The sequence below is a fragment of the Petromyzon marinus genome, chromosome 39 (assembly GCF_048934315.1).
Source record: "Petromyzon marinus isolate PM22_M1 ecotype Great Lakes invasive population chromosome 39, UKy_Petmar_22M1.pri1.0, whole genome shotgun sequence".
Lineage (NCBI taxonomy): Eukaryota > Metazoa > Chordata > Hyperoartia > Petromyzontiformes > Petromyzontidae > Petromyzon > Petromyzon marinus.
Window position 1 is genome coordinate 17251528 of NC_133705.1, and position 26982 is coordinate 17278509.

At 52.8% G+C, this 26982-nt stretch overlaps 2 protein-coding genes across 4 annotated transcripts in view; one reads left to right on the plus strand and one right to left on the minus strand.

The window, feature by feature from the left end:
- Positions 1-105: 105 nt before the first annotated feature.
- On the minus strand, positions 106-10541 carry LOC116950572 (inward rectifier potassium channel 13-like). Of its 3 annotated transcripts, none has more exons than XM_076072974.1 (4): positions 9673-10541; positions 8664-8787; positions 5131-5622; positions 106-1721 (listed from the first exon to the last, which is right to left on the minus strand). In XM_076072974.1, exons 3-4 carry the CDS (start codon positions 5600-5602, stop codon positions 1129-1131), a joined length of 1065 nt encoding a protein of 354 aa, XP_075929089.1. In that variant the 5' UTR covers positions 5603-5622; positions 8664-8787; positions 9673-10541; the 3' UTR covers positions 106-1128. The 3 variants fall into 3 exon arrangements, with proteins under 3 accessions (XP_075929089.1, XP_075929088.1, XP_032824364.2); XM_076072973.1 differs by having other exon boundaries at positions 8664-8812; XM_032968473.2 differs by lacking the exon at positions 8664-8787.
- Positions 7842-26982, plus strand: part of LOC116950397 (inward rectifier potassium channel 13-like) — a 33472-nt gene continuing 14331 nt past the window's right edge. Inside the window, exons 1-2 of the mRNA XM_076072796.1 lie at positions 7842-7879; positions 8682-8854. Coding sequence (XP_075928911.1) covers positions 7842-7879; positions 8682-8854 — 211 coding nt within the window. The remainder of the gene's footprint in view (positions 7880-8681; positions 8855-26982) is intronic.

Below are 26982 nucleotides of genomic sequence, written 5' to 3' on the forward strand. Positions count from 1 at the left end.
ACTGCGCGTCACGAATTCTCCACTCGACTTTCTCGCGCGCCGCCACGTGGCGCACTGCGCACACTCGGCACCCATTCCCAGTCAATGCACGCCACTCGAAAGCCGTCATAATCGAAGTCCTTTAATTGTAACATAATGTGTGCATTTCACGTTTTTATTCAAGATTAGACAAATGCGCTTTTCTTTTGCAAGTATGCAAATTGATGTGTATGTGTGGTGAACTTCTTTCGCACCGTACATAGCCAACCGTGCTAATCGGAGGTGTGGGGAAGGACAACAGATTAACAGTGCACAGCGCGTTGTTGCTACAGGGGAAATTAACTTAAGTCAGTAATGAATCCGCTGCCTTGACTTAAGTATGGAAGTAATGTGGGTTCCGTGTAGTTTGCATCGTCATAAATGTTGCACGAGTGACTTATGAATGCAGTTTTGCAATTGTCTGATATAATTAAACATGCAGTGTAACCGTAAACATGAGCCGCGACCCGTGGCTTTCAAATAATTTATTTATAGTTACAGAACTCGAAATTAGATTAAAAAAAGGCCGGGCAATCGAGTTATTTAATTATTTTGATCCCCCTCCCTGCCAACGCCCTCCCCCCACCACGCACGATGATGTGTGGTTGAGTGCATGTCTGTGTGGTTGAGTGTTCCTGATGTGTGGTTGGGTGCATGTCTGTGTGGTTGAGTGTATGTGTTTAATGTGTGTTTGGGTGCATGTCTTGTGTGGTTGAGTGTATGTGTTTGATGTGTGGTTGGGTGCATGTCTGTGTGGTTGAGTGTGTGTTTGATGTGTGGTTGGGTGCATGTCTGTGTCGTTGAGTGTATGTGTTTGATGTGTGGTTGGGTGCATGTCTGTGGTTGAGTGTATGTGTTTGTTGTGTGGCTGGTTCATGCACGGTGCCATGGTGAATGTTGGTAAACTTGCCCATCTCTGCACCTGCTCACACGTGACCCAGGTCATCACATCGGCAGCCTCTCTCTCCTCTCTTCTCTCTCTCTCTCTGAGTTGCCGGCCGGTGAAAAATAATCCGATTGAACTTGACCGCCTTACAACCAACAGAGCAATCGAGACAACACCGTTGATGTTATTGTTCTCTTCGGTCGGTACCGTTGTGGAAGAGGTCCTCACACCGTCTCGTCGGCGTCGAGGCCTTCCAGGCCCACGCCGTCGAAGCCGTGGCTCGCCGTCTCGTCGAAGCAGGCCAAGTTGGTGGCGTACGTCCCGTCGGGGCCGAGCGACATCACCGGGCGGAAGCACGCGTCGAGTAGAATCTCGCCACGCACGTACGAAGTGCGCTTCTGGAAGATCTGCCCGCTGCCCTCTTGCATGGCCTGTAGGAAGACCACCAGCTCGAAGTGCTCGACCCGCGACTTCTCCTGCCCGCACGGCTCTCGCAGCAACGGCAGCAGGGGGCTGTCGGGGCCCAGCTCGTGGTGGAAGGTCAGCGGGAAGAGGAAGTAGGGGCAGGGCCGGGGCCCCAGGCGGTCCAGCTGAAAGTCGACGGCGCTCTGGCGGAGCGGGTGGCCCGGCCGCGAGCGGTAGAGCACGGCCGACACCGTCACGTCCAGCAGGGCCGACGGGCGCAGGTTGGCGACGCGGAACGCGAGGAGGCGGCGGCGGCGCTGATCCCCGCGGCCCCCCCACACCACCGCCGCGCTGCTGAAGCGGATGGTGCCGGCGCGCAGCTTGGGCCGCGCGATCTTGGCCACGAACGCTCCTGGGGGCGGCACGGGGGCGGATCAGCCGGTGGGGACACGAGGGAGACGGGGACACGAGGGAGACGGGGACACGAGGGAGACGGGGGACACGAGGGAGACGGGGGACACGAGGGAGACGGGGACACGAGAGAGACGGGGACACGAGGGAGACGGGGACACGAGGGAGACGGGGACACGAGGGAGACGGGGGACACGAGGGAGACGGGGACACGAGAGAGACGGGGACACGAGGGAGACGGGGACACGAGGGAGACGGGGACACGAGGGAGACGGGGACACGAGAGAGACGGGGACACGAGGGAGACGGGGACACGAGGGAGACGGGGACACGAGGGAGACGGGGGACACGAGGGAGACGAGGAGACGGAGACACGAGGGAGACGGGTCACGAGGGAGACGGGGACACGAGGGAGACGGGGACACGAGGAGACGGGGACACGAGGGAGACGGGTCACGAGGGAGACGGGGACACGAGGGAGACGGGGACACGAGGGAGACGAGGAGACGGGGACACGAGGGAGACGGGGACACGAGGGAGACGGGGACACGAGGGAGACGAGGAGACGGGGACATGAGGGAGACGGGGGACACCAGGGAGACGGGGACACGAGGGAGACGGGGACACGTGAACACGAGGGAGACGGGGACACGGGGGAGACGGGGACACGGGGGAGACGGGGACACGAGGGAGACGGGGACACGAGGGAGACGGGGACACGGGGGACACGAGGGAGACGGGGACACGAGGGAAACGGGGACACGAGAGAGACGGGGACACGAGGGAGACCGGGACACCAGGGAGACGGGGACACGAGGGAGACGGGGACACGGGGGACACGAGGGAGACGGGGACACGGGGGAGACGGGGACACGAGGGAGACGGGGACACGAGGGAGACGGGGACACGAGGGAGACGGGGAGACGGGGACACGGGGGAGACGGGGACACGAGGGAGACGGGGACACGAGGGACACGAGGGACACGAGGGAGACGTGGAGACGGGGGACACGAGGGAGACGGGGACACGAGGGAGATGGGGGACACGGGGGAGACGGGGACACGGGGGACACGAGGGAGACGGGGACACGGGGGAGACAGGGACACGGGGAAGACGGGGACACGAGGGAGACGGGGACACGGGGGAGACGGGGACACGAGGGAGATGGGGGACACGGGGGAGACGGGGACACGAGGGAGACGGGGGACACCAGGGAGACTGGGGACACCAGGGAGACGGGGGACACCAGGGAGACGGGGACACGAGGGAGACGGGGACACGTGGACACGAGGGAGACGGGGACACGAGGGACACGGGGACACGAGAGAGACGGGGACACGAGGGACACGGGGACACGAGGGAGACGGGTCACGAGGGAGACGGGGACACGAGGGAGACGGGGACACGAGGGAGACGAGGAGACGGGGACACGAGGGAGACGGGGACACGAGGGAGACGGGGACACGAGGGAGACGAGGAGACGGGGACATGAGGGAGACGGGGGACACCAGGGAGACGGGGACACGAAGGAGACGGGGACACGTGAACACGAGGGAGACGGGGACACGGGGGAGACGGGGACACGGGGGAGACGGGGACACGAGGGAGACGGGGACACGAGGGAGACGGGGACACGGGGGACACGAGGGAGACGGGGACACGAGGGAAACGGGGACACGAGAGAGACGGGGACACGAGGGAGACCGGGACACCAGGGAGACGGGGACACGAGGGAGACGGGGACACGGGTGACACGAGGGAGACGGGGACACGAGGGAGACGGGGACACGAGGGAGACGGGGACACGAGGGAGACGGGGACACGGGGACACGGGGGAGACGGGGACACGAGTGAGACGGGGACACGAGGGACACGAGGGACACGAGGGAGACGTGGAGACGGGGGACACGAGGGAGACGGGGACACGAGGGAGATGGGGGACACGGGGGAGACGGGGACACGGGGGACACGAGGGAGACGGGGACACGGGGGAGACAGGGACACGGGGAAGACGGGGACACGAGGGAGACGGGGACACGGGGGAGACGGGGACACGAGGGAGATGGGGGACACGGGGGAGACGGGGACACGAGGGAGACGGGGGACACCAGGGAGACTGGGGACACCAGGGAGACGGGGGACACCAGGGAGACGGGGACACGAGGGAGACGGGGACACGTGGACACGAGGGAGACGGGGACACGTGGACACGAGGGAGACGGGGACACGTGGACACGAGGGAGACGGGGACACGGGGGAGACGGGGACACGAGGGAGACGGGGACACGAGGGACACGAGGGAGAGGGGGGAGACGAGGGAGACGGGGACACGAGGGAGATGGGGGACACAGGGGAGACGGGGACACGAGGGAGATGGGGGACACGGGGGAGACGGGGACACGAGGGAGACGGGGACACGGGGGAGACGGGGACACGGGGGAGACGAGGACACGGGGGACACGAGGGAGACGGGGACACGAGGGAGACGAGGAGACGGGGGAGACGGGGACACGGGGGACACGAGGGAGACGGGGACACGATGGCGCCGCTCCTCTGCCACATTGTGACGCGTCATGATTGCGCAACTGCATCGTCTTCCGTGAGACGGTAATGCGACTGACAAGACTGGCATTACGCCTCTTACACGGGCATAATTGCTAGAAATCAGGACAGTGATCGGTGAGCTGAAACAACTTAAGATTGTGGGCTGCACGGTGTCCAGGCAGTACAGCAACAAATGAAATCCAACTTTGTTGATCTGCGTTACCCCCTCACAAGCGAAGGTGCTCTCCGGGTCAGCAGGCCAACCGATTCTAAGCCCTATCACAATGCAGAACACTCCTGAAAAATAGCCCGAAGACTAAAGGCTTCCTGCATGGGTAACAATAATGGAGTCATTGTTTTTATTTGCAGGGTTACGTCGTTGGGAGTAGACGAGGGTGGAGGTGAATCCATCGGTGTGGTTCTACTCCTTTGCTCCCACGCCCATGATATCTGCCTTCACCGATCTGTACTGAGACCAGAGCGGTGAAGTATGGCCAAACAACTCCCGCAATCGGCATAGCGTTGGGAGAGCCCTTATCCAGCAGTGGATGACCAGAGGCCTCTCAAATATGATCATCGGCTGTGTCGGGTGGAGGCAGGTGCACGACACACCTTTCATTCACGCGGTCCGACCCCAACATCTATTACGAATCGTGCTATCGATACACGTGTTAGAGGTATTACAATGTTGCTCATCCCTAACATTCCCTCGAGTCCTCGCGTTCACGGTGCGGGGGGCACGCTTAGCGTGTGGCGGGGCGAGGTGTAACGCAAGACGGGAGCGATGGTCTCCAATCCAATCCGCTTCCAGGACCGCCCGGGTCGGCGTGGGTCCGGCGCGGACTGCAGCACGGGAGGAGCCCCACCTGTGATGAACGCCTCCGTCATGAGGCCCAGCAGCATCTGCACGGCGAGCAGCACCACCCCCTCCACACAGTCCCCGCTGGGGTACATGGTGCCGTAGCCGATGGTGAGCTGCGTCTCGAGCGCGAACGAGAACGCGGCCGTCATGCTGCCCATGTACTTGACGCACACCGTGCGGTTGGGTGGCGGGTCGTCCGGGTCCACGTCCAGGTCGCCGCGGACCAGCGCCAGCAGGTACCACAGGCAGCCGAACAGCAGCCAGCTCACGAGGAAGGTGAGCGAGAAGACGAGGAACACGTAGCGCCACTGCATCTCCACCAGCGTGGTCCAGATGTCGCGCAGGTAACGGCGCAGGTGGCAGGGCCGCGCGCTCGACGTGAGCGCGCTGCTGCCGTCTTTGTTGACGAGCCGCTGGACGGGCGAGAGCGTCCCCATGGCCAGCAGCTCCTGGGTCGCCGGATCCCCCTTGTCCATGGCGGCTCCTCGCACGACTACTGCAGCGCGCACGCAGAACGCAGCGCAGGTCCCCCGCGTCCGTGGAGTGTTAGCGAGCACCTATTCAGGCCGGTGCCGCCACCACCACACCCATCCAACTTTGTCTCTCCATCGATGTTTCTGCACGGCACCAGCTACTCCTTTAAGACCAAGTCACTCTAAGGAGATGCCCCTCGACAGATTCATTCATACCGCCATTGGCACCAGTAGCCAGGCTCTATCCGATGCTGGATGAAGACACCACCACCATCTAACGGTCTCGTGAGGAAGGAACCCATCTCCTGCAACTGAGCTCATCTCGTTGCTCCATCTCTCCTCCGGATGGCACTCCTCCTTTGTCAGCCTCGAACCTCAGCCGACATCGTCTCCCCAATGTCGATGTCACTGCGGTGCCTTCGTGTGGCAGGGATGGTATTGTCCCGGTTCGTTTTTAGTGCAATCTTATTTTGGGACAGTGATCTCTGATATAAATGAATGCAAACGGTGTCACGCGCAATCTGCACTAAATTGCCCTCATTGCTTCTTTCCCACAGATATAAACCGCGCTGCTAGAGGACTTAGGCGCCGACTGCTCACAGAATGGCCGAGGGGAGAGTAACGAAGTCAACGAGCAGACAACGCGCGTCCCTCCCATCGCTCTTCCTCCACATGAACACACACACGCGGCTGTGTTGCTCATCTCATGAGCCATACGGCCATCTGGCAGTGCATCATTTCAGCAGCACAAGCAAAACTCTTGGTCGGTTTCGACATTCAGTGTCTCACCGGCAGCGTGGGGCTGCTGCGCTTGAGCCTTGTTTGGGGAGACCGTGGTGCCCGGTGGGACTCGGGACGTCTTTAAGTCCAACCCACAATGCAACGCTCACCCCCAGCGTAGTTTAACCCCCAGAGGGCCACCGAAAGAGCAACTGAGAGCAGCAGATCCCTCTGACACCATATCCCTCAAAACACTCGCGACTCAATTGCAGAACTGTCCTTCCTGGCAATAGCCTAATATTGCAGCGTGCCCCCGTCTTTAAGACAAGTCTGGAGACTCCGTGGGGCTCCCATGGATAAATAATCGTAGTAGTCGTCGTTGTTGTGCAAGGGGGATGCGAGAGGACGTTTTGTGTGTTCCCTTGGTGAGTTGTAACCCCTCACAGCAGGGACATTGCGCTCTTTCTTGCGTGTCGTAAGACTCGGGGACAGGCTTATCGCCAGCGTCGGTGGATTGGACAATAAACATCGCTGCTCAGCAGAAAAGCGGAGCTGTGAGAAGTTTGTAATTGGAGCTGACCCGGTTTCTCCGAATCCACAGCGCCTAGAAAGTACAGGGAACCAGCAGCAGGACGCTGTCCCATCACGGCTGAGGGTTTTTGTTGTTGTCGTTTTAAATGCAGTTGCTGAGCACAGGGCCCAAAGGTCCAAAACGTCTGGCAGTCAGCCAAAAACAGCACCATCAAAGTTATAATAGATACGAATGTAATACGTTTTTTTATGATTGTGCATTGGTAACACTCATGTCTCACAGCAAGAAGTACCTGGGTTCGATTGCAGACTTGGGCGACTTTGCGTGGAGTGTGTATGTTCTCCGATTGTCCTGCAGTGTGGGTGTGCGAGTGAGTGCGTGTGTGGAATGGTAGTGCTTTGCTTCAAACTGGTGACCCGAGTTCGATTCCCGCTCACAGCCAACTCCGGTGGCTATTATCTGAACCAGTCATGGAGCAGCACTTAGATTGGTGATACTCCAAAACACACGGGGTTACGAAGTCGCCAGGCAGTGCATCAAGTGGCTTTGGGGACGGGATCACGCGCGCCTCTCTCAGTGGGGTGGGCGGTGTTCTTCGCCGCATGTCAGACACCCGCTAATGGTAACAAAAATAAGTAATTGCTCTGTAATTAAAAATAGTTACATTATTAATTAAATTGACTTATTTTGTTACTTTAATTAACCACAACGATGCAAGTGATTATTTTGCGTCACTCGTTCACAGAATTGGCCGCACACCACAAAAGTCTTGAGACTCAGTGAGTTTGTCCCGTGGTACACAATGATAATTACTCGTAACAACTACTTATTTTTTGACAGAGCCGCCCTCCTATACGCCGTGGCATCTCAGAGCGCGAAACGTCACATGTCATCACGCCAGCGAGTGGAAGGGCGCACCCCCATTGGCGGCCTTCCCCGTGCAGCACACTTCGACTCGGCAACTGGGCTGCAAGCGAGCGGTCGCCCACGATGGGGTCATTTGCGGGGTCATTTTTCACCATTGCGAGGTTTGGGCCAATCCCATTGACGTCTCACGTGCTTCATCAGTGGGAGGAAATCCGAGAACCCGGAGGGGATCCATGCGGAGCAGGGGGACAACGTGAAAACTCGACACGCACACAAAGACAAAGATCCCCCGTGTCGCCTTGACAGATTGTAGGGGCAAGTGCTGTTAGCGAGCACCTATGAAGGCCGGAACTGTACACGAGGGGGTGGATGGCCAGCACCACGCCCGACCGCCTTTGTCTCCCCAGTGGCGATATTTACACACTGCACCAGGTACTCATTTGAGGCTTAGTCGACCTAGGGGAGGTCCAGGACCGGTTCAGATAATCGTCACTGGTGTCGGTCGTGAGCGGGAATCGAACCCGGGTTGCCGGGTTCATTGCGCAGCGGAGCGCTAACCACTACACTACCGCTCCCCAGACACACACACACCTACACACAGACACACACACCTACACACAGACACACAGACACACACAGACACATACATACACACACCTACACACAGACACACACCTACACACAGACACACACAGACACACACATACATACACACAGACAGACACACATTCTTGCCCGTGTCACGGAGGGTGGAGTGAGCACCGGGGCGAGACGCCTCGCGTCCCTGCCCCCACGCCACTCCAGGGGCGGCGTGGGGGCTAACCCCCCCCCCCACCAACACAGCCCAGGCGACCGCCGCGGGTGAAGCTGACCTCGCCGTCCCATGCCACAGCACAATAAAAGTAATCGGGCTTCGTGGTGATTGGTGCCCGAACCCGTTCTGACCTCCGGGTTAGGCTGCAGGGTGCAGGGTGAAGTCCAGAGAGCAGCGGACACAGATAACGACGTGAGCGGCGCGGAGGAGATTCGGGGCCCACACCGATCCTCTCAACCTGACTCTCAACAGACTCTGGGACGGGATCACCGGTGGCACGCTGGGACGGGATCACAGGTGGCACGCTGGGACGTGATCACAGGTGGAACATTGAGACTTGATCACAGGTGGCACACTGAGACGTGATCAAGGGTGGCACGCTGAGACGTGATCACAGGTGGCACGCTGGGACGGGATCACAGGTGGCACATTGAGACGTGATCACGGGTGGCACATTTAGACGGGATCACAGGTGGCACATTGAGACGTGATCACAGGTGGCACGCTGGGACGGGATCACAGGTGGCACGCTGGGACGTGATCACAGGTGGCACGCTGGGACGGGATCACAGGTGGCACGCTGGGACGTGATCACAGGTGGCTCATTGAGACGTGATCACAGGTGCCACATTGAGACGTGATCACAGGTGGCACGCTGGGACGGGATCACAGGTGGAACACTGAGACGTGATTAAGGGTGGAACACTGAGACGTGATCACAGGTGGCACGCTGGGACGTGATCACAGGTGGCTCATTGAGACGTGATCACAGGTGGCACATTGAGACGTGAACACAGGTGGCACATTGAGACGTGATCACAGGTGGCACATTGAGACGTGATCACAGGTGGCACGCTGAGACGTGATCACCGGTGGCACGTTGAGACGTGATCACAGGTGGCACGCTGAGACGTGATCACAGGTGGAACACTGAGACGTGATCACCGGTGGCACATTGAGACGTGATCACCGGTGGCACGTTGAGACGTGATCACAGGTGGCACGCTGAGACGTGATCACCGGTGGCACGCTGAGACGTGATCACAGGTGGTACGCTGAGACGTGATCACAGGTGGGACACTGAGACGTGATCACTGGTGGCACATTGAGACGTGATCACAGGTGGAACGCGTCACATACCTTCTTCACTCGGCGCCGCTGGGAGCTGCAGGTGCGACTCGCGATGTCAGCGCGACCACCCAGAGACGAGAGCTGCTCCGTGCCGCGGGCTCCTTTATAGGTCTCCTCCTTCACCTGCGGAGTTCCCTCCCAGCCACCGACCCGCAGGGTCACCGTCGGTGGACCGGGGTTGATGATTAACGGCGATCAACTTCCAGCACCGCGCCTCAGGCGAGCCCAGGGTCAAGGCGCCGTCTCGCCCCGGGCCGCGGCTTCTCAATGTGACCCAAGCGCAATCGCTGCGCTTCCTACTTCGTCTGCCCCGCATTGCCCGTAGCTCCTTGCCCCATCGGTGTCAGTGGAGGCAGCGAGGGTTAGTGGATCGCACAAATGGTACACAATTCCAGTCGTTGACTCGCCAGGAGAAGGCAGCACAGACAAATGGGGACTCCACGTGTCCCATCAGTATGGGATAGAGTGTTGTCCCCTCGCACGAGTGGGCTTTCCTGACTGCTCCACTTTCCTCCCACATGCAAACACGCATTCATTGTCTGAAAACATCTTAATATATAGAGGACTGCAGAGCTTGAGTAATTGTTGGTCGCGCCAGATCACTGCCTGGCTGCCTTCGTGCTTGTCTGTAGTTCCTCAGGGATTGTGAAATGCAATTTCATAACGACCCTCTATGAACTAAACTCGCACCACACGCACGTTAAACGTAACACAATCTCCAGCGTCGTTGTGGAGAATGTAAGTAACACGGTCTACGAGCCGACATCACGCCTCCTTCCCGGACCTCTCCCACCACATGACAAATAAGTTTCACACATCTAATGGCCTGCCTGCTGATGAGACACGGAATATCGAGTTTTACGTGGGTTAAACCATTGTTGCTGAAAATGTGCATCCCTAGAAGGCCGTGCGTGAATGACATGTGTACAAACATACTTTCGTTTTTTAATGCGGAGAGACAAACACGGGCAGGAGGCGAATTGGTTGCTTATTGATTTTATTTAAAATGTTACTTGCGTGGTAAAAGTCAGCAGTTTATACGTCAACCCTCTTGTGACTTAATTAGTGAGACCAGCGATTCTTCATCGGCCGCCAGCGGTGAAGGGTCACTCATTAATGTCGCTCATTGCTCAGTCATCGCAGGCGCCTCCCTGGGTCACCGTCCTTTGCACCGCGGACCAAACCCCTCACGTTCCTCAGCCAGCTTCTGGCCATCAGCACTGCGCTCTTTACTCTATGGTTCTATTCCCTGTGTCCTGTCACCCTACACACACACAGCTGATTCTTGTCACCCTACACACACAACCGACTCCTGTCACCCGACACACACAGATGCCGATTCCTGCCACCCGACACACACACAGATACCGATTCCTGTCACCCTACACACACACAGCCGATTCCTGTCACCCTACACACACAGCCGATTCCTGTCATCCTACACACACACAGCCGATTCCTGTCACCCAACACACACAGATGCCGATTCCTGTCACCCTACACACACACAGCCATTCCTGTCACCCTACACACACAGATGCCGATTCCTGTCACCCGACACACACAGATGCTGATCCTGCCACTCGACACACACAGATGCAGATTCCTGTCACTCAACATACACAGATGCCGATTTGGGTGGCAAGAGGAGTCGATTTGCACCGATATATGGTCCCGGTATCGCTGCGTTGAACTTTCTTACAGCGAACTTCGCAGTGTTGATAGATGTAGGCCAGCTGAGAAACACGTGCGGGTTTGGTCTACAGTGCACAAAGTGCCAACCCTACTGGAGACTCGCACAGAGACCATAGACTCAGAGACACAGACTCAAACAGAGACCATAGACTCAGAGACACAGACTCGCACAGAGACACAGACTCACACAGAGACACAGACTCACACAGAGACACAGACTCACACAGAGACACAGACTCACATAGAGGCACAGACTTACACAGAGACCATAGACTCAGAGACACAGACTCGCACAGAGACACAGACTCACACAGAGGCACAGCCTTACACAGAGACCATAGACTCAGAGACAGACTCACACAGAGACACAGACTCACACAGAGACACATACTCACACAGAGACACAGACTCGCACAGAGACCATAGACTCAGAGACACAGACTCGCACAGAGACACAGACTTACACAGAGACACAGACTCACACAGAGACACAGACTCACACAGAGACCATAGACTCAGAGACACAGACTCGCACAGAGACACAGACTCACACAGAGACCATAGACTCAGAGACACAGACTCAAACAGAGACCATAGACTCAGAGACACAGACTCGCACAGAGACACAGACTCACACAGAGACACAGACTCACACAAAGACCATAGACTCAGAGACACAGACTCACACAGAGACCATAGACTCAGAGACACAGACTCACACAGAGACCATAGACTCAGAGACACAGACTCGCACAAAGACACAGACTCACACAGAGACACAGACTCGCACAGAGACCATAGACTCAGAGACACAGACTCACACAGAGACCATAGACTCAGAGACACAGACTCGCACAGAGACACAGACTCACACAGAGACACAGACTCACACAGAGACCATAGACTCAGAGACACACACTCACACAGAGACCATAAACTAAGAGACATAGACTCAGAGACAGAGACTCACACAGAGACCATAGACTCAGAGACACAGACTCACACAGAGACACAGACTCACACAGAGACCATAGACTTTGAGACACAGACTCACACAGAGACCATAGACTCAGAGACACAGACTCACACAGAGACCATAGACTCAGAGACACAGACTCACACAGCATAGACTTAGAGACACAGACTCACACAGATACCATAGACTCAGAGACACAGACTCACACAGAGACCATAGACTCAGAGACACAGACTCACACAGAGACACAGACTCACACAGAGACCATAGACTCTGAGACACAGACTCACACAGAGACCATAGACTCAGAGACACAGACTCACACAGAGACCATAGACTCAGAGACACAGACTCACACAGAGACCATAGACTCAGAGACACAGACTCAAACAGAGACCATAGACTCAGAGACAGACTCACACATAGACCACAGACTCAGAGACACAGACTCACACAGAGACCGTAGACTGAGAGACAGACTCACACAGAGACCACAGACTCAGAGAGGGACTCACACAGAGACCACAGACTCAGAGACACAGACTCACACAGAGACACAGACTCACACAAAGACCATAGACTCAGAGACAGACTCACACTTAGACCACAGACTCAGAGACAGAGACTCACAAGAGACCATAGACTCAGAGACACAGACTCACACAGAGACCATACACTCAGAGACACAGACTCACACAGAGACCATAAACTCAGAGACAGAGACTCACACAGAGACCACAGACTCAGAGACACAGACTCACACAGAGACCATAGACTCAGAGACATACCCACACAGAGACCACAGACTCAGAGACAGAGACTCACAAGAGACCATAGACTCAGAGACACAGACTCACACAGAGACCATAGACTCAGAGACAGAGACTCACACAGAGACCATAGAATCAGAGACACAGACTCACACAGAGACCATAGACTCAGAGACAGACTCACACATAGACCATAGACTCAGAGACAGAGACTCACAAGAGACCATAGACTCAGAGACACAGACTCACACAGAGACCATAGACTCAGAGACACAGACTCACACAGAGACCATAGACTCAGAGACACAGACTCACACAGAGACCATAGACTCAGAGACACAGAATCACACAGAGACCACAGACTCAGAGACAGACTCACACAGAGACCACAGACTCAGAGACACAGACTCACACAGAGACACAGACTCACACAGAGGCACAAACTTACACAGAGACCATAGACTCAGAGACAGACTCACACAGAGACACAGACTCACACAGAGACACATACTCACACAGAGACACAGACTCGCACAGAGACCATAGACTCAGAGACACAGACTCGCACAGAGACACAGACTTACACAGAGACACAGACTCACACAGAGACACAGACTCACACAGAGACCATAGACTCAGAGACAAAGACTCGCACAGAGACACAGACTCACACAGAGACCATAGACTCAGAGACACAGACTCAAACAGAGACCATAGACTCAGAGACACAGACTCGCAAAGAGACACAGACTCACACAGAGACACAGACTCACACAGAGACATAGACTCACAAAGAGACACTGACTCACACAGAGACACAGACTCACACAAAGACCATAGACTCAGAGACACAGACTCACACAGAGACCATAGACTCAGAGACACAGACTCACACAGAGACCATAGACTCAGAGACACAGACTCGCACAAAGACACAGACTCACACAGAGACACAGACTCGCACAGAGACCATAGACTCAGAGACACAGACTCACACAGAGACCATAGACTCAGAGACACAGACTCGCACAGAGACACAGACTCACACAGAGACACAGACTCACACAGAGACCATAGACTCAGAGACACACACTCACACAGAGACCATAAACTAAGAGACATAGACTCAGAGACAGAGACTCACACAGAGACCATAGACTCAGAGACACAGACTCACACAGAGACACAGACTCACACAGAGACCATAGACTTTGAGACACAGACTCACACAGAGACCATAGACTCAGAGACACAGACTCACACAGAGACCATAGACTCAGAGACACAGACTCACACAGAGACCATAGACTTAGAGACACAGACTCACACAGATACCATAGACTCAGAGACACAGACTCACACAGAGACCATAGACTCAGAGACACAGACTCACACAGAGACACAGACTCACACAGAGACCATAGACTCTGAGACACAGACTCACACAGAGACCATAGACTCAGAGACACAGACTCACACAGAGACCATAGACTCAGAGACACAGACTCAAACAGAGACCATAGACTCAGAGACAGACTCACACATAGACCACAGACTCAGAGACACAGACTCACACGGAGACCGTAGACTGAGAGACAGACTCACACAGAGACCACAGACTCAGAGAGGGACTCACACAGAGACCACAGACTCAGAGACACAGACTCACACAGAGACACAGACTCACACAAAGACCATAGACTCAGAGACAGACTCACACTTAGACCACAGACTCAGAGACAGAGACTCACAAGAGACCATAGACTCAGAGACATAGACTCACACAGAGACCATACACTCAGAGACACAGACTCACACAGAGACCATAGACTCAGAGACAGAGACTCACACAGAGACCACAGACTCAGAGACACAGACTCACACAGAGACCATAGACTCAGAGACATACCCACACAGAGACCACAGACTCAGAGACAGAGACTCACAAGAGACCATAGACTCAGAGACACAGACTCACACAGAGACCATAGACTCAGAGACAGAGACTCACACAGAGACCATAGAATCAGAGACACAGACTCACACAGAGACCATAGACTCAGAGACAGACTCACACATAGACCATAGACTCAGAGAGAGAGAGACTCACAAGAGACCATAGACTCAGAGACACAGACTCACACAGAGACCATAGACTCAGAGACACAGACTCACACAGAGACCATAGACTCAGAGACACAGACTCACACAGAGACCATAGACTCAGAGACACAGAATCACACAGAGACCACAGACTCAGAGACAGACTCACACAGAGACCACAGACTCAGAGACACAGACTCACACAGAGACACAGACTCACACAAAGACCATAGACTCAGAGACACAGACTCACACAGAGACCATAGACTCAGAGACAGACTTACACATAGACCATAGACTCAGAGACAGAGACTCACAAGTGACCATAGACTCAGAGACACAGACTCACACAGAGACCATAGACTCAGAGACACAGACTCACACAGAGACCATAGACTCAGAGACACAGACTCACACAGAGACCATAGACTCAGAGACACAGAATCACACAGAGACCACAGACTCAGAGACAGACTCACACAGAGACCACAGACTCAGAGACACAGACTCACACAGAGACACAGACTCACACAAAGACCATAGACTCAGAGACGCAGACTCACACAGAGACCATAGACTCAGGGACAGACTCACACATAGACCACAGACTCAGAGACACAGACTCACACAGAGACACAGACTCACACAAAGACCATAGACTCAGAGACACAGACTCACACAGAGACACAGACTCACACAGAGACCATAGACTCAGAGACACAGACTCACACAGAGACCATAGACTCAGAGACACAGACTCACACAGAGACACAGACTCACACAGAGACCATAGACTCTGAGACACAGACTCACACAGAGACCATAGACTCAGAGACACAGACTCACACAGAGACCATAGACTCAGAGACACAGACTCACACAGAGACCATAGACTCAGAAACACAGACTCAAACAGAGACCATAGACTCAGAGACAGACTCACACATAGACCACAGACTCAGAGACACAGACTCACACAGAGACCATAGACTGAGAGACAGACTCACACAGAGACCACAGACTCAGAGAGGGACTCACACAGAGACCACAGACTCAGAGACACAGACTCACACAGAGACACAGACTCACACAAAGACCATAGACTCAGAGACAGACTCACACTTAGACCATAGACTCAGAGACAGACTCACACTTAGACCACAGACTCAGAGACAGAGACTCACAAGAGACCATAGACTCAGAGACAGACTCACACTTAGACCATAGACTCAGAGACAGACTCACACATAGACCATAGACTCAGAGACACAGACTCACACAGAGACCATAGACTCAGAGACACAGACTCACACAGAGACCATAGACTCAGAGACACAGACTCAAACAGAGACCATAGACTCAGAGACAGAGACTCACACAGAGACCATAGACTCAGAGACACAGACTCACACAGAGACCATAGACTCAGAGACAGACTCACACATAGACCATAGACTCAGAGACAGAGACTCACAAGTGACCATAGACTCAGAGACACAGACTCACACAGAGACCACAGACTCAGAGACAGAGACTCACAAGAGACCATAGACTCGGAGACACAGACTCACACAGAGACCATAGACTCAGAGACACAGACTCACACAGAGACTATAGACTCAGAGACAGACTCACACATAGACCATAGACTCAGAGACAGAGACTCACAAGTGACCATAGACTCAGAGACACAGACTCACACATAGACCATAGACTCAGAGACACAGACTCACACAGAGACCATAGACTCAGAGACACAGACTCACACAGAGACCATAGACTCAGAGACACAGAATCACACAGAGACCACAGACTCAGAGACAGACTCACACAGAGACCACAGACTCAGAGACACAGACTCACACAGAGACACAGACTCACACAAAGACCATAGACTCAGAGACGCAGACTAACACAGAGACCATAGACTCAGAGACAGACTCACACATAGACCACAGACTCAGAGACAGAGACTCACAAGATACCATAGACTCAGAGACACAGACTCACACAGAAACCATAGACTCAGAGACAGAGACTCACACAGAGACCATAGACTCAGAGACACAGACTCACACAGAGACCACAGACTCAGAGACAGAGACTCACACAGAGAAACAGACTCACACAAAGATCATAGACTCAGAGACACAGACTCACACAGAGACCATAGACTCAGAGACACAGACTCACACAGAGACACATACTCACACAAAGACCATAGACTCAGAGACACAGACTCACACAGAGACACAGACTCACACAGAGACCACAGACTCAGAGACAGACTCACACAGAGACACAGACTCACACAAAGACCATAGACTCAGAGACACAGACTCACACAGAGACGCAGACTCACACAGAGACCATAGACTCAGAGACACAGACTCACACAGAGACCACAGACTCAGAGACAGACTCACACAGAGACACAGACTCACACAGAGACCATAGACTCAGAGACAGACTCACACAGAGACCATAGACTCAGAGACACAGACTCACACAGAGACCATAGACTCAGAGACACAGACTCACACAGAGACCACAGACTCAGAGACACAGAGTCACATAGAGACCATAGACTCAAAGACACAGACTCACACAGAGACCATAGACTCACACAAAGACCATAGACTCAGAGACACAGACTCACACAGAGACCATAGACTCAGAGACACAGACTCACACAGAGACCATAGACTCAGAGACACAGACTCGCACAAAGAAACAGACTCACACAGAGACACAGACTCGCACAGAGACCATAGACTCAGAGACACAGACTCACACAGAGACCATAGACTCAGAGACACAGACTCGCACAGAGACACAGACTCACACAGAGACACAGACTCACACAGAGACCATAGACTCAGAGACACACACTCACACAGAGACCATAAACTAAGAGACATAGACTCAGAGACAGAGACTCACACAGAGACCATAGACTCAGAGACACAGACTCACACAGAGACACAGACTCACACAGAGACCATAGACTTTGAGACACAGACTCACACAGAGACCATAGACTCAGAGACACAGACTCACACAGAGACCATAGACTCAGAGACACAGACTCACACAGAGACCATAGACTTAGAGACACAGACTCACACAGATACCATAGACTCAGAGACACAGACTCACACAGAGACCATAGACTCAGAGACACAGACTCACACAGAGACACAGACTCACACAGAGACCATAGACTCTGAGACACAGACTCACACAGAGACCATAGACTCAGAGACACAGACTCACACAGAGACCATAGACTCAGAGACACAGACTCACACAGAGACCATAGACTCAGAGACACAGACTCAAACAGAGACCATAGACTCAGAGACAGACTCACACATAGACCACAGACTCAGAGACACAGACTCACACGGAGACCGTAGACTGAGAGACAGACTCACACAGAGACCACAGACTCAGAGAAGGACTCACACAGAGACCACAGACTCAGAGACACAGACTCACACAGAGACACAGACTCACACAAAGACCATAGACTCAGAGACAGACTCACACTTAGACCACAGACTCAGAGAAAGAGACTCACAAGAGACCATAGACTCAGAGACATAGACTCACACAGAGACCATACACTCAGAGACACAGACTCACACAGAGACCATAGACTCAGAGACAGAGACTCACACAGAGACCACAGACTCAGAGACACAGACTCACACAGAGACCATAGACTCAGAGACATACCCACACAGAGACCACAGACTCAGAGACAGAGACTCACAAGAGACCATAGACTCAGAGACACAGACTCACACAGAGACCATAGACTCAGAGACAGAGACTCACACAGAGACCATAGAATCAGAGACACAGACTCACACAGAGACCATAGACTCAGAGACAGACTCACACATAGACCATAGACTCAGAGACAGAGACTCACAAGAGACCATAGACTCAGAGACACAGACTCACACAGAGACCATAGACTCAGAGACACAGACTCACACAGAGACCATAGACTCAGAGACACAGACTCACACAGAGACCATAGACTCAGAGACACAGAATCACACAGAGACCACAGACTCAGAGACAGACTCACACAGAGACCACAGACTCAGAGACACAGACTCACACAGAGCCACAGACTCACACAAAGACCATAGACTCAGAGACACAGACTCACACAGAGACCATAGACTCAGAGACAGACTCACACATAGACCATAGACTCAGAGACAGAGACTCACAAGTGACCATAGACTCAGAGACACAGACTCACACAGAGACCATAGACTCAGAGACACAGACTCACACAGAGACCATAGACTCAGAGACACAGACTCACACAGAGACCATAGACTCAGAGACACAGAATCACACAGAGACCACAGACTCAGAGACAGACTCACACAGAGACCACAGACTCAGAGACACAGACTCACACAGAGACACAGACTCACACAAAGACCATAGACTCAGAGACGCAGACTCACACAGAGACCATAGACTCAGGGACAGACTCACACATAGACCACAGACTCAGAGACACAGACTCACACAGAGACACAGACTCACACAAAGACCATAGACTCAGAGACACAGACTCACACAGAGACACAGACTCACACAGAGACCATAGACTCAGAGACACAGACTCACACAGAGACCATAGACTCAGAGACACAGACTCACACAGAGACACAGACTCACACAGAGACCATAGACTCTGAGACACAGACTCACACAGAGACCATAGACTCAGAGACACAGACTCACACAGAGACCATAGACTCAGAGAAACAGACTCACACAGAGACCATAGACTCAGAGACACAGACTCAAACAGAGACCATAGACTCAGAGACAGACTCACACATAGACCACAGACTCAGAGACACAGACTCACACAGAGACCACAGACTCAGAGAGGGACTCACACAGAGACCACAGACTCAGAGACACAGACTCACACAGAGACACAGACTCACACAAAGACCATAGACTCAGAGACAGACTCACACTTAGACCACAGACTCAGAGACAGAGACTCACAAGAGACCATAGACTCAGAGACAGACTCACACTTAGACCATAGACTCAGAGACAGACTCACACATAGACCATAGACTCAGAGACACAGACTCACACAGAGACCATAGACTCAGAGACACAGACTCACACAGAGACCATAGACTCAGAGACACAGACTCAAACAGAGACCATAGACTCAGAGACAGAGACTCACACAGAGACCATAGACTCAGAGACACAGACTCACACAGAGACCATAGACTCAGAGACAGACTCACACATAGACCATAGACTCAGAGACAGAGACTCACAAGTGACCATAGACTCAGAGACACAGACTCACACAGAGACCACAGACTCAGAGACAGAGACTCACAAGAGACCATAGACTCGGAGACACAGACTCACACAGAGACCATAGACTCAGAGACACAGACTCACACAGAGACCATAGACTCAGAGACACAGACTCACACAGAGACACATACTCACACAAAGACCATAGACTCAGAGACACAGACTCACACAGAGACACAGACTCACACAGAGACCACAGACTCAGAGACAGACTCACACAGAGACACAGACTCACACAAAGACCATAGACTCAGAGACACAGACTCACACAGAGACGCAGACTCACACAGAGACCATAGACTCAGAGACACAGACTCACACAGAGACCACAGACTCAGAGACAGACTCACACAGAGACACAGACTCACACAGAGACCATAGACTCAGAGACAGACTCACACAGAGACCATAGACTCAGAGACACAGACTCACACAGAGACCATAGACTCAGAGACACAGACTCACACAGAGACCACAGACTCAGAGACACAGTGTCACATAGAGACCATAGACTCAAAGACACAGACTCACACAGAGACCATAGACTCACACAAAGACCATAGACTCAGAGACACAGACTCACACAGAGACCATAGACTCAGAGACACAGACTCACACAGAGACCATAGACTCAGAGACACAGACTCGCACAAAGACACAGACTCACACAGAGACACAGACTCGCACAGAGACCATAGACTCAGAGACACAGACTCACACAGAGACCATAGACTCAGAGACACAGACTCGCACAGAGACACAGACTCACACAGAGACACAGACTCACACAGAGACCATAGACTCAGAGACACACACTCACACAGAGACCATAAACTAAGAGACATAGACTCAGAGACAGAGACTCACACAGAGACCATAGACTCAGAGACACAGACTCACACAGAGACACAGACTCACACAGAGACCATAGACTTTGAGACACAGACTCACACAGAGACCATAGACTCAGAGACACAGACTCACACAGAGACCATAGACTCAGAGACACAGACTCACACAGAGACCATAGACTTAGAGACACAGACTCACACAGATACCATAGACTCAGAGACACAGACTCACACAGAGACCATAGACTCAGAGACACAGACTCACACAGAGACACAGACTCACACAGAGACCATAGACTCTGAGACACAGACTCACACAGAGACCATAGACTCAGAGACACAGACTCACACAGAGACCATAGACTCAGAGACACAGACTCAAACAGAGACCATAGACTCAGAGACAGACTCACACATAGACCACAGACTCAGAGACACAGACTCACACGGAGACCGTAGACTGAGAGACAGACTCACACAGAGACCACAGACTCAGAGAGGGACTCACACAGAGACCACAGACTCAGAGACACAGACTCACACAGAGACACAGACTCACACAAAGACCATAGACTCAGAGACAGACTCACACTTAGACCACAGACTCAGAGACAGAGACTCACAAGAGACCATAGACTCAGAGACATAGACGCACACAGAGACCATACACTCAGAGACACAGACTCACACAGAGACCATAGACTCAGAGACAGAGACTCACACAGAGACCACAGACTCAGAGACACAGACTCACACAGAGACCATAGACTCAGAGACATACCCACACAGAGACCACAGACTCAGAGACAGAGACTCACAAGAGACCATAGACTTAGAGACACATACTCACACAGAGACCATAGACTCAGAGACAGAGACTCACACAGAGACCATAGAATCAGAGACACAGACTCACACAGAGACCATAGACTCAGAGACAGACTCACACATAGACCATAGACTCAGAGACAGAGACTCACAAGAGACCATAGACTCAGAGACACAGACTCACACAGAGACCATAGACTCAGAGACACAGACTCACACAGAGACCATAGACTCAGAGACACAGAATCACACAGAGACCACAGACTCAGAGACAGACTCACACAGAGACCACAGACTCAGAGACACAGACTCACACAGAGACACAGACTCACACAAAGACCATAGACTCAGAGACACAGACTCACACAGAGACCATAGACTCAGAGACAGACTCACACATAGACCATAGACTCAGAGACAGAGACTCACAAGTGACCATAGACTCAGAGACACAGACTCACACAGAGACCATAGACTCAGAGACACAGACTCACACAGAGACCATAGACTCAGAGACACAGACTCACACAGAGACCATAGACTCAGAGACACAGAATCACACAGAGACCACAGACTCAGAGACAGACTCACACAGAGACCACAGACTCAGAGACACAGACTCACACAGAGACACAGACTCACACAAAGACCATAGACTCAGAGACGCAGACTCACACAGAGACCATAGACTCAGGGACAGACTCACACATAGACCACAGACTCAGAGACACAGACTCACACAGAGACACAGACTCACACAAAGACCATAGACTCAGAGACACAGACTCACACGAGACACAGACTCACACAGAGACCATAGACTCAGAGACACAGACTCACACAGAGACCATAGACTCAGAGACAGAGACTCACACAGAGACACAGACTCACACAGAGACCATAGACTCTGAGACACAGACTCACACAGAGACCATAGACTCAGAGACACAGACTCACACAGAGACCATAGACTCAGAGACACAGACTCACACAGAGACCATAGACTCAGAGACACAGACTCAAACAGAGACCATAGACTCAGAGACAGACTCACACATAGACCACAGACTCAGAGACACAGACTCACACAGAGACCATAGACTGAGAGACAGACTCACACAGAGACCACAGACTCAGAGAGGGACTCACACAGAGACCACAGACTCAGAGACACAGACTCACACAGAGACACAGACTCACACAAAGACCATAGACTCAGAGACAGACTCACACTTAGACCACAGACTCAGAGACAGAGACTCACAAGAGACCATAGACTCAGAGACAGACTCACACTTAGACCATAGACTCAGAGACAGACTCACACATAGACCATAGACTCAGAGACACAGACTCACACAGAGACCATAGACTCAGAGACACAGACTCACACAGAGACCATAGACTCAGAGACACAGACTCAAACAGAGACCATAGACTCAGAGACAGAGACTCACACAGAGACCATAGACTCAGAGACACAGACTCGCACAGAGACCATAGACTCAGAGACAGACTCACACATAGACCATAGACTCAGAGACAGAGACTCACAAGTGACCATAGACTCAGAGACACAGACTCACACAGAGACCACAGACTCAGAGACAGAGACTCACAAGAGACCATAGACTCGGAGACACAGACTCACACAGAGACCATAGACTCAGAGACACAGACTCACACAGAGACCATAGACTCAGAGACAGACTCACACATAGACCATAGACTCAGAGACAGAGACTCACAAGTGACCATAGACTCAGAGACACAGACTCACACATAGACCATAGACTCAGAGACACAGACTCACACAGAGACCATAGACTCAGAGACACAGACTCACACAGAGACCATAGACTCAGAGACACAGAATCACACAGAGACCACAGACTCAGAGACAGACTCACACAGAGACCACAGACTCAGAGACACAGACTCACACAGAGACACAGACTCACACAAAGACCATAGACTCAGAGACGCAGACTCACACAGAGACCATAGACTCAGAGACAGACTCACACATAGACCACAGACTCAGAGACAGAGACTCACAAGATACCATAGACTCAGAGACACAGACTCACACAGAAACCATAGACTCAGAGACAGAGACTCACACAGAGACCATAGACTCAGAGACACAGACTCACACAGAGACCACAGACTCAGAGACAGAGACTCACACAGAGAAACAGACTCACACAAAGATCATAGACTCAGAGACACAGACTCACACAGAGACCATAGACTCAGAGACACAGACTCACACAGAGACACATACTCACACAAAGACCATAGACTCAGAGACACAGACTCACACAGAGACACAGACTCACACAGAGACCACAGACTCAGAGACAGACTCACACAGAGACACAGACTCACACAAAGACCATAGACTCAGAGACACAGACTCACACAGAGACGCAGACTCACACAGAGACCATAGACTCAGAGACACAGACTCACACAGAGACCACAGACTCAGAGACAGACTCACACAGAGACACAGACTCACACAGAGACCATAGACTCAGAGACAGACTCACACAGAGACCATAGACTCAGAGACACAGACTCACACAGAGACCATAGACTCAGAGACACAGACTCACACAGAGACCACAGACTCAGAGACACAGAGTCACATAGAGACCATAGACTCAAAGACACAGACTCACACAGAGACCATAGACTCACACAAAGACCATAGACTCAGAGACACAGACTCACACAGAGACCATAGACTCACACAGAGACCATAGACTCAGAGACAGACTCACACAGAGACACAGACTCACACAGAGACCATAGACTCAGAGACACAGACTCACACAGAGACCATAGACTCAGAGACACAGACTCACACAGAGACCACAGACTCAGAGACACAGAGTCACATAGAGACCATAGACTCAAAGACACAGACTCACACAGAGACCATAGACTCACACAAAGACCATAGACTCAGAGACACAGACTCACACAGAGACCATAGACTCACACAGAGACCATAGACTCAGAGACACAGACTCACACAGAGACCATAGACTCAGAGACACAGACTCACACAGAGACCATAGACTCACACAGAGACCATAGACTCAGAGACAGACTCACACAGAGACCATAGACTCAGAAACACAGACTCACACAGAGACCATAGACTCACACAAAGACCATAGACTCAGAGACACAGACTCACACAGAGACCATAGACTCAGAGACACAGACTCACTCAGAGACACAGACTCACACAGAGACCATAAACTCAGAGTCACAGACTCACACAGAAACCATAGACTCACACAGAGACCATAGACTCAGAGACAGACTCACACAGAGACCATAGACTCAGAGACACAGACTCATACAGAGACCATAGACTCAGAGACACAGACTCACACAGAGACCACAGACTCAGAGACACAAAGTCACACAGAGACCATAGACTCAAAGACACAGACTCACACAGAGACCATAGACTCACACAGAGACCATAGACTCAGAGATACAGACTCACACAGAGACCACGGCGTCTGGCATTGCACAAGGGTCCTGCAGTGCAATGATGGCCCCACGCTGCTGCTGCTGGTGGTGGTGACCTCTCGCTCGGGTGCACAGCCCCGGGAGCAGTCACCAGATGTGTACCCAGTGCCGCATCGTAAGAGGACTGACAGCAGCTGATCGTATCTGACCGAGACAGCGAGCGCGGTGCAAAATACAAAAATTGTGTCTCGAGTTGCATAAGAAGCACACGTGGTCGCGTCTCAAGACGCTGCATGGATACAGTGGGGGTATCGGTGTTCGTAGAGATAAAGACGACGCCAGGCGTAGACTGAGCTAATGAGCAACATCGAACGAGCCTGGCTTTGTTGTCGTTGTTGTTGTTGTTATGATTCCGGTTTAATGATCGCTGTTTTTAATGAGTCCGCGTGTTTGCCAAGGAACGTCCCAAGCGCCTTTTTAGGAGGGTCCTGCCAAGTTTTCGCAGTAGGAGGCAAATACTGCAATGCGTTTCCCAATGATTTGATGATTTTAGTGAAAACAACAATGGAGATTATAACGATGATGGTAAGATTGGTGGTGGCTACGATCATGATGACCACACGTTCAGTTGAGATTTCCACTCGATACAGAGGTGACACGTGGACAGTCCCGAGACAGACGGTGGACAGTATTGGCATGGGATGCCGTGTGGAGATATAATTTTAGGTGATATCATAATATGATGCCTCAATCTCGTATCTGTTCCTCCAGATAAAACACACATTTATGACACATCCCATCAGCCGCACGGCCTTCTGGGAATGCATAATTTCAGCCGCTCTGGTTTCACTCAAGAAAACCCTGTACCGGGTTCAAAATTCAGTGTCTCATCAGCAGAGCCCGGCTCGCTGTGCAATGGGGACTATCTCGTGAGTAATCGGCGTCACGTGGTAGCGTGACCCCCACCCCCACGCGACCGCGTGGAGTGGAGCGAGAGCAGAAGTGAGCCTCACAGAGAGTGGAGCCACTGGGACCGCGACCAGGGTTCAACCAGACTCAGGCACTCCGACTACTGCTGCCACGAGATACAGGGGACTGGAACCTGCAGAGCAGAACCCAGGCACTGTAGCCAGAGCGAAACTAGATGTGTGGAACCCAGACAAGGGACGGAACACAGGGACCAGACTGGACCCAGACGAGTGGAAGAAGC

Coding starts and splice junctions, on each gene's coding strand:
- LOC116950572 (XM_032968473.2), bottom strand. CDS start 5,602: ATGGACAAGGGGGATCCGGCGACCCAGGAGCTGCTGGCCATGGGGACG. Junction 1,722..5,130: donor GACGGAGGCGTTCATCACAG/GTGGGGCTCCTC, acceptor TGCCGCCCCCAG/GAGCGTTCGTGGCCAAGATC.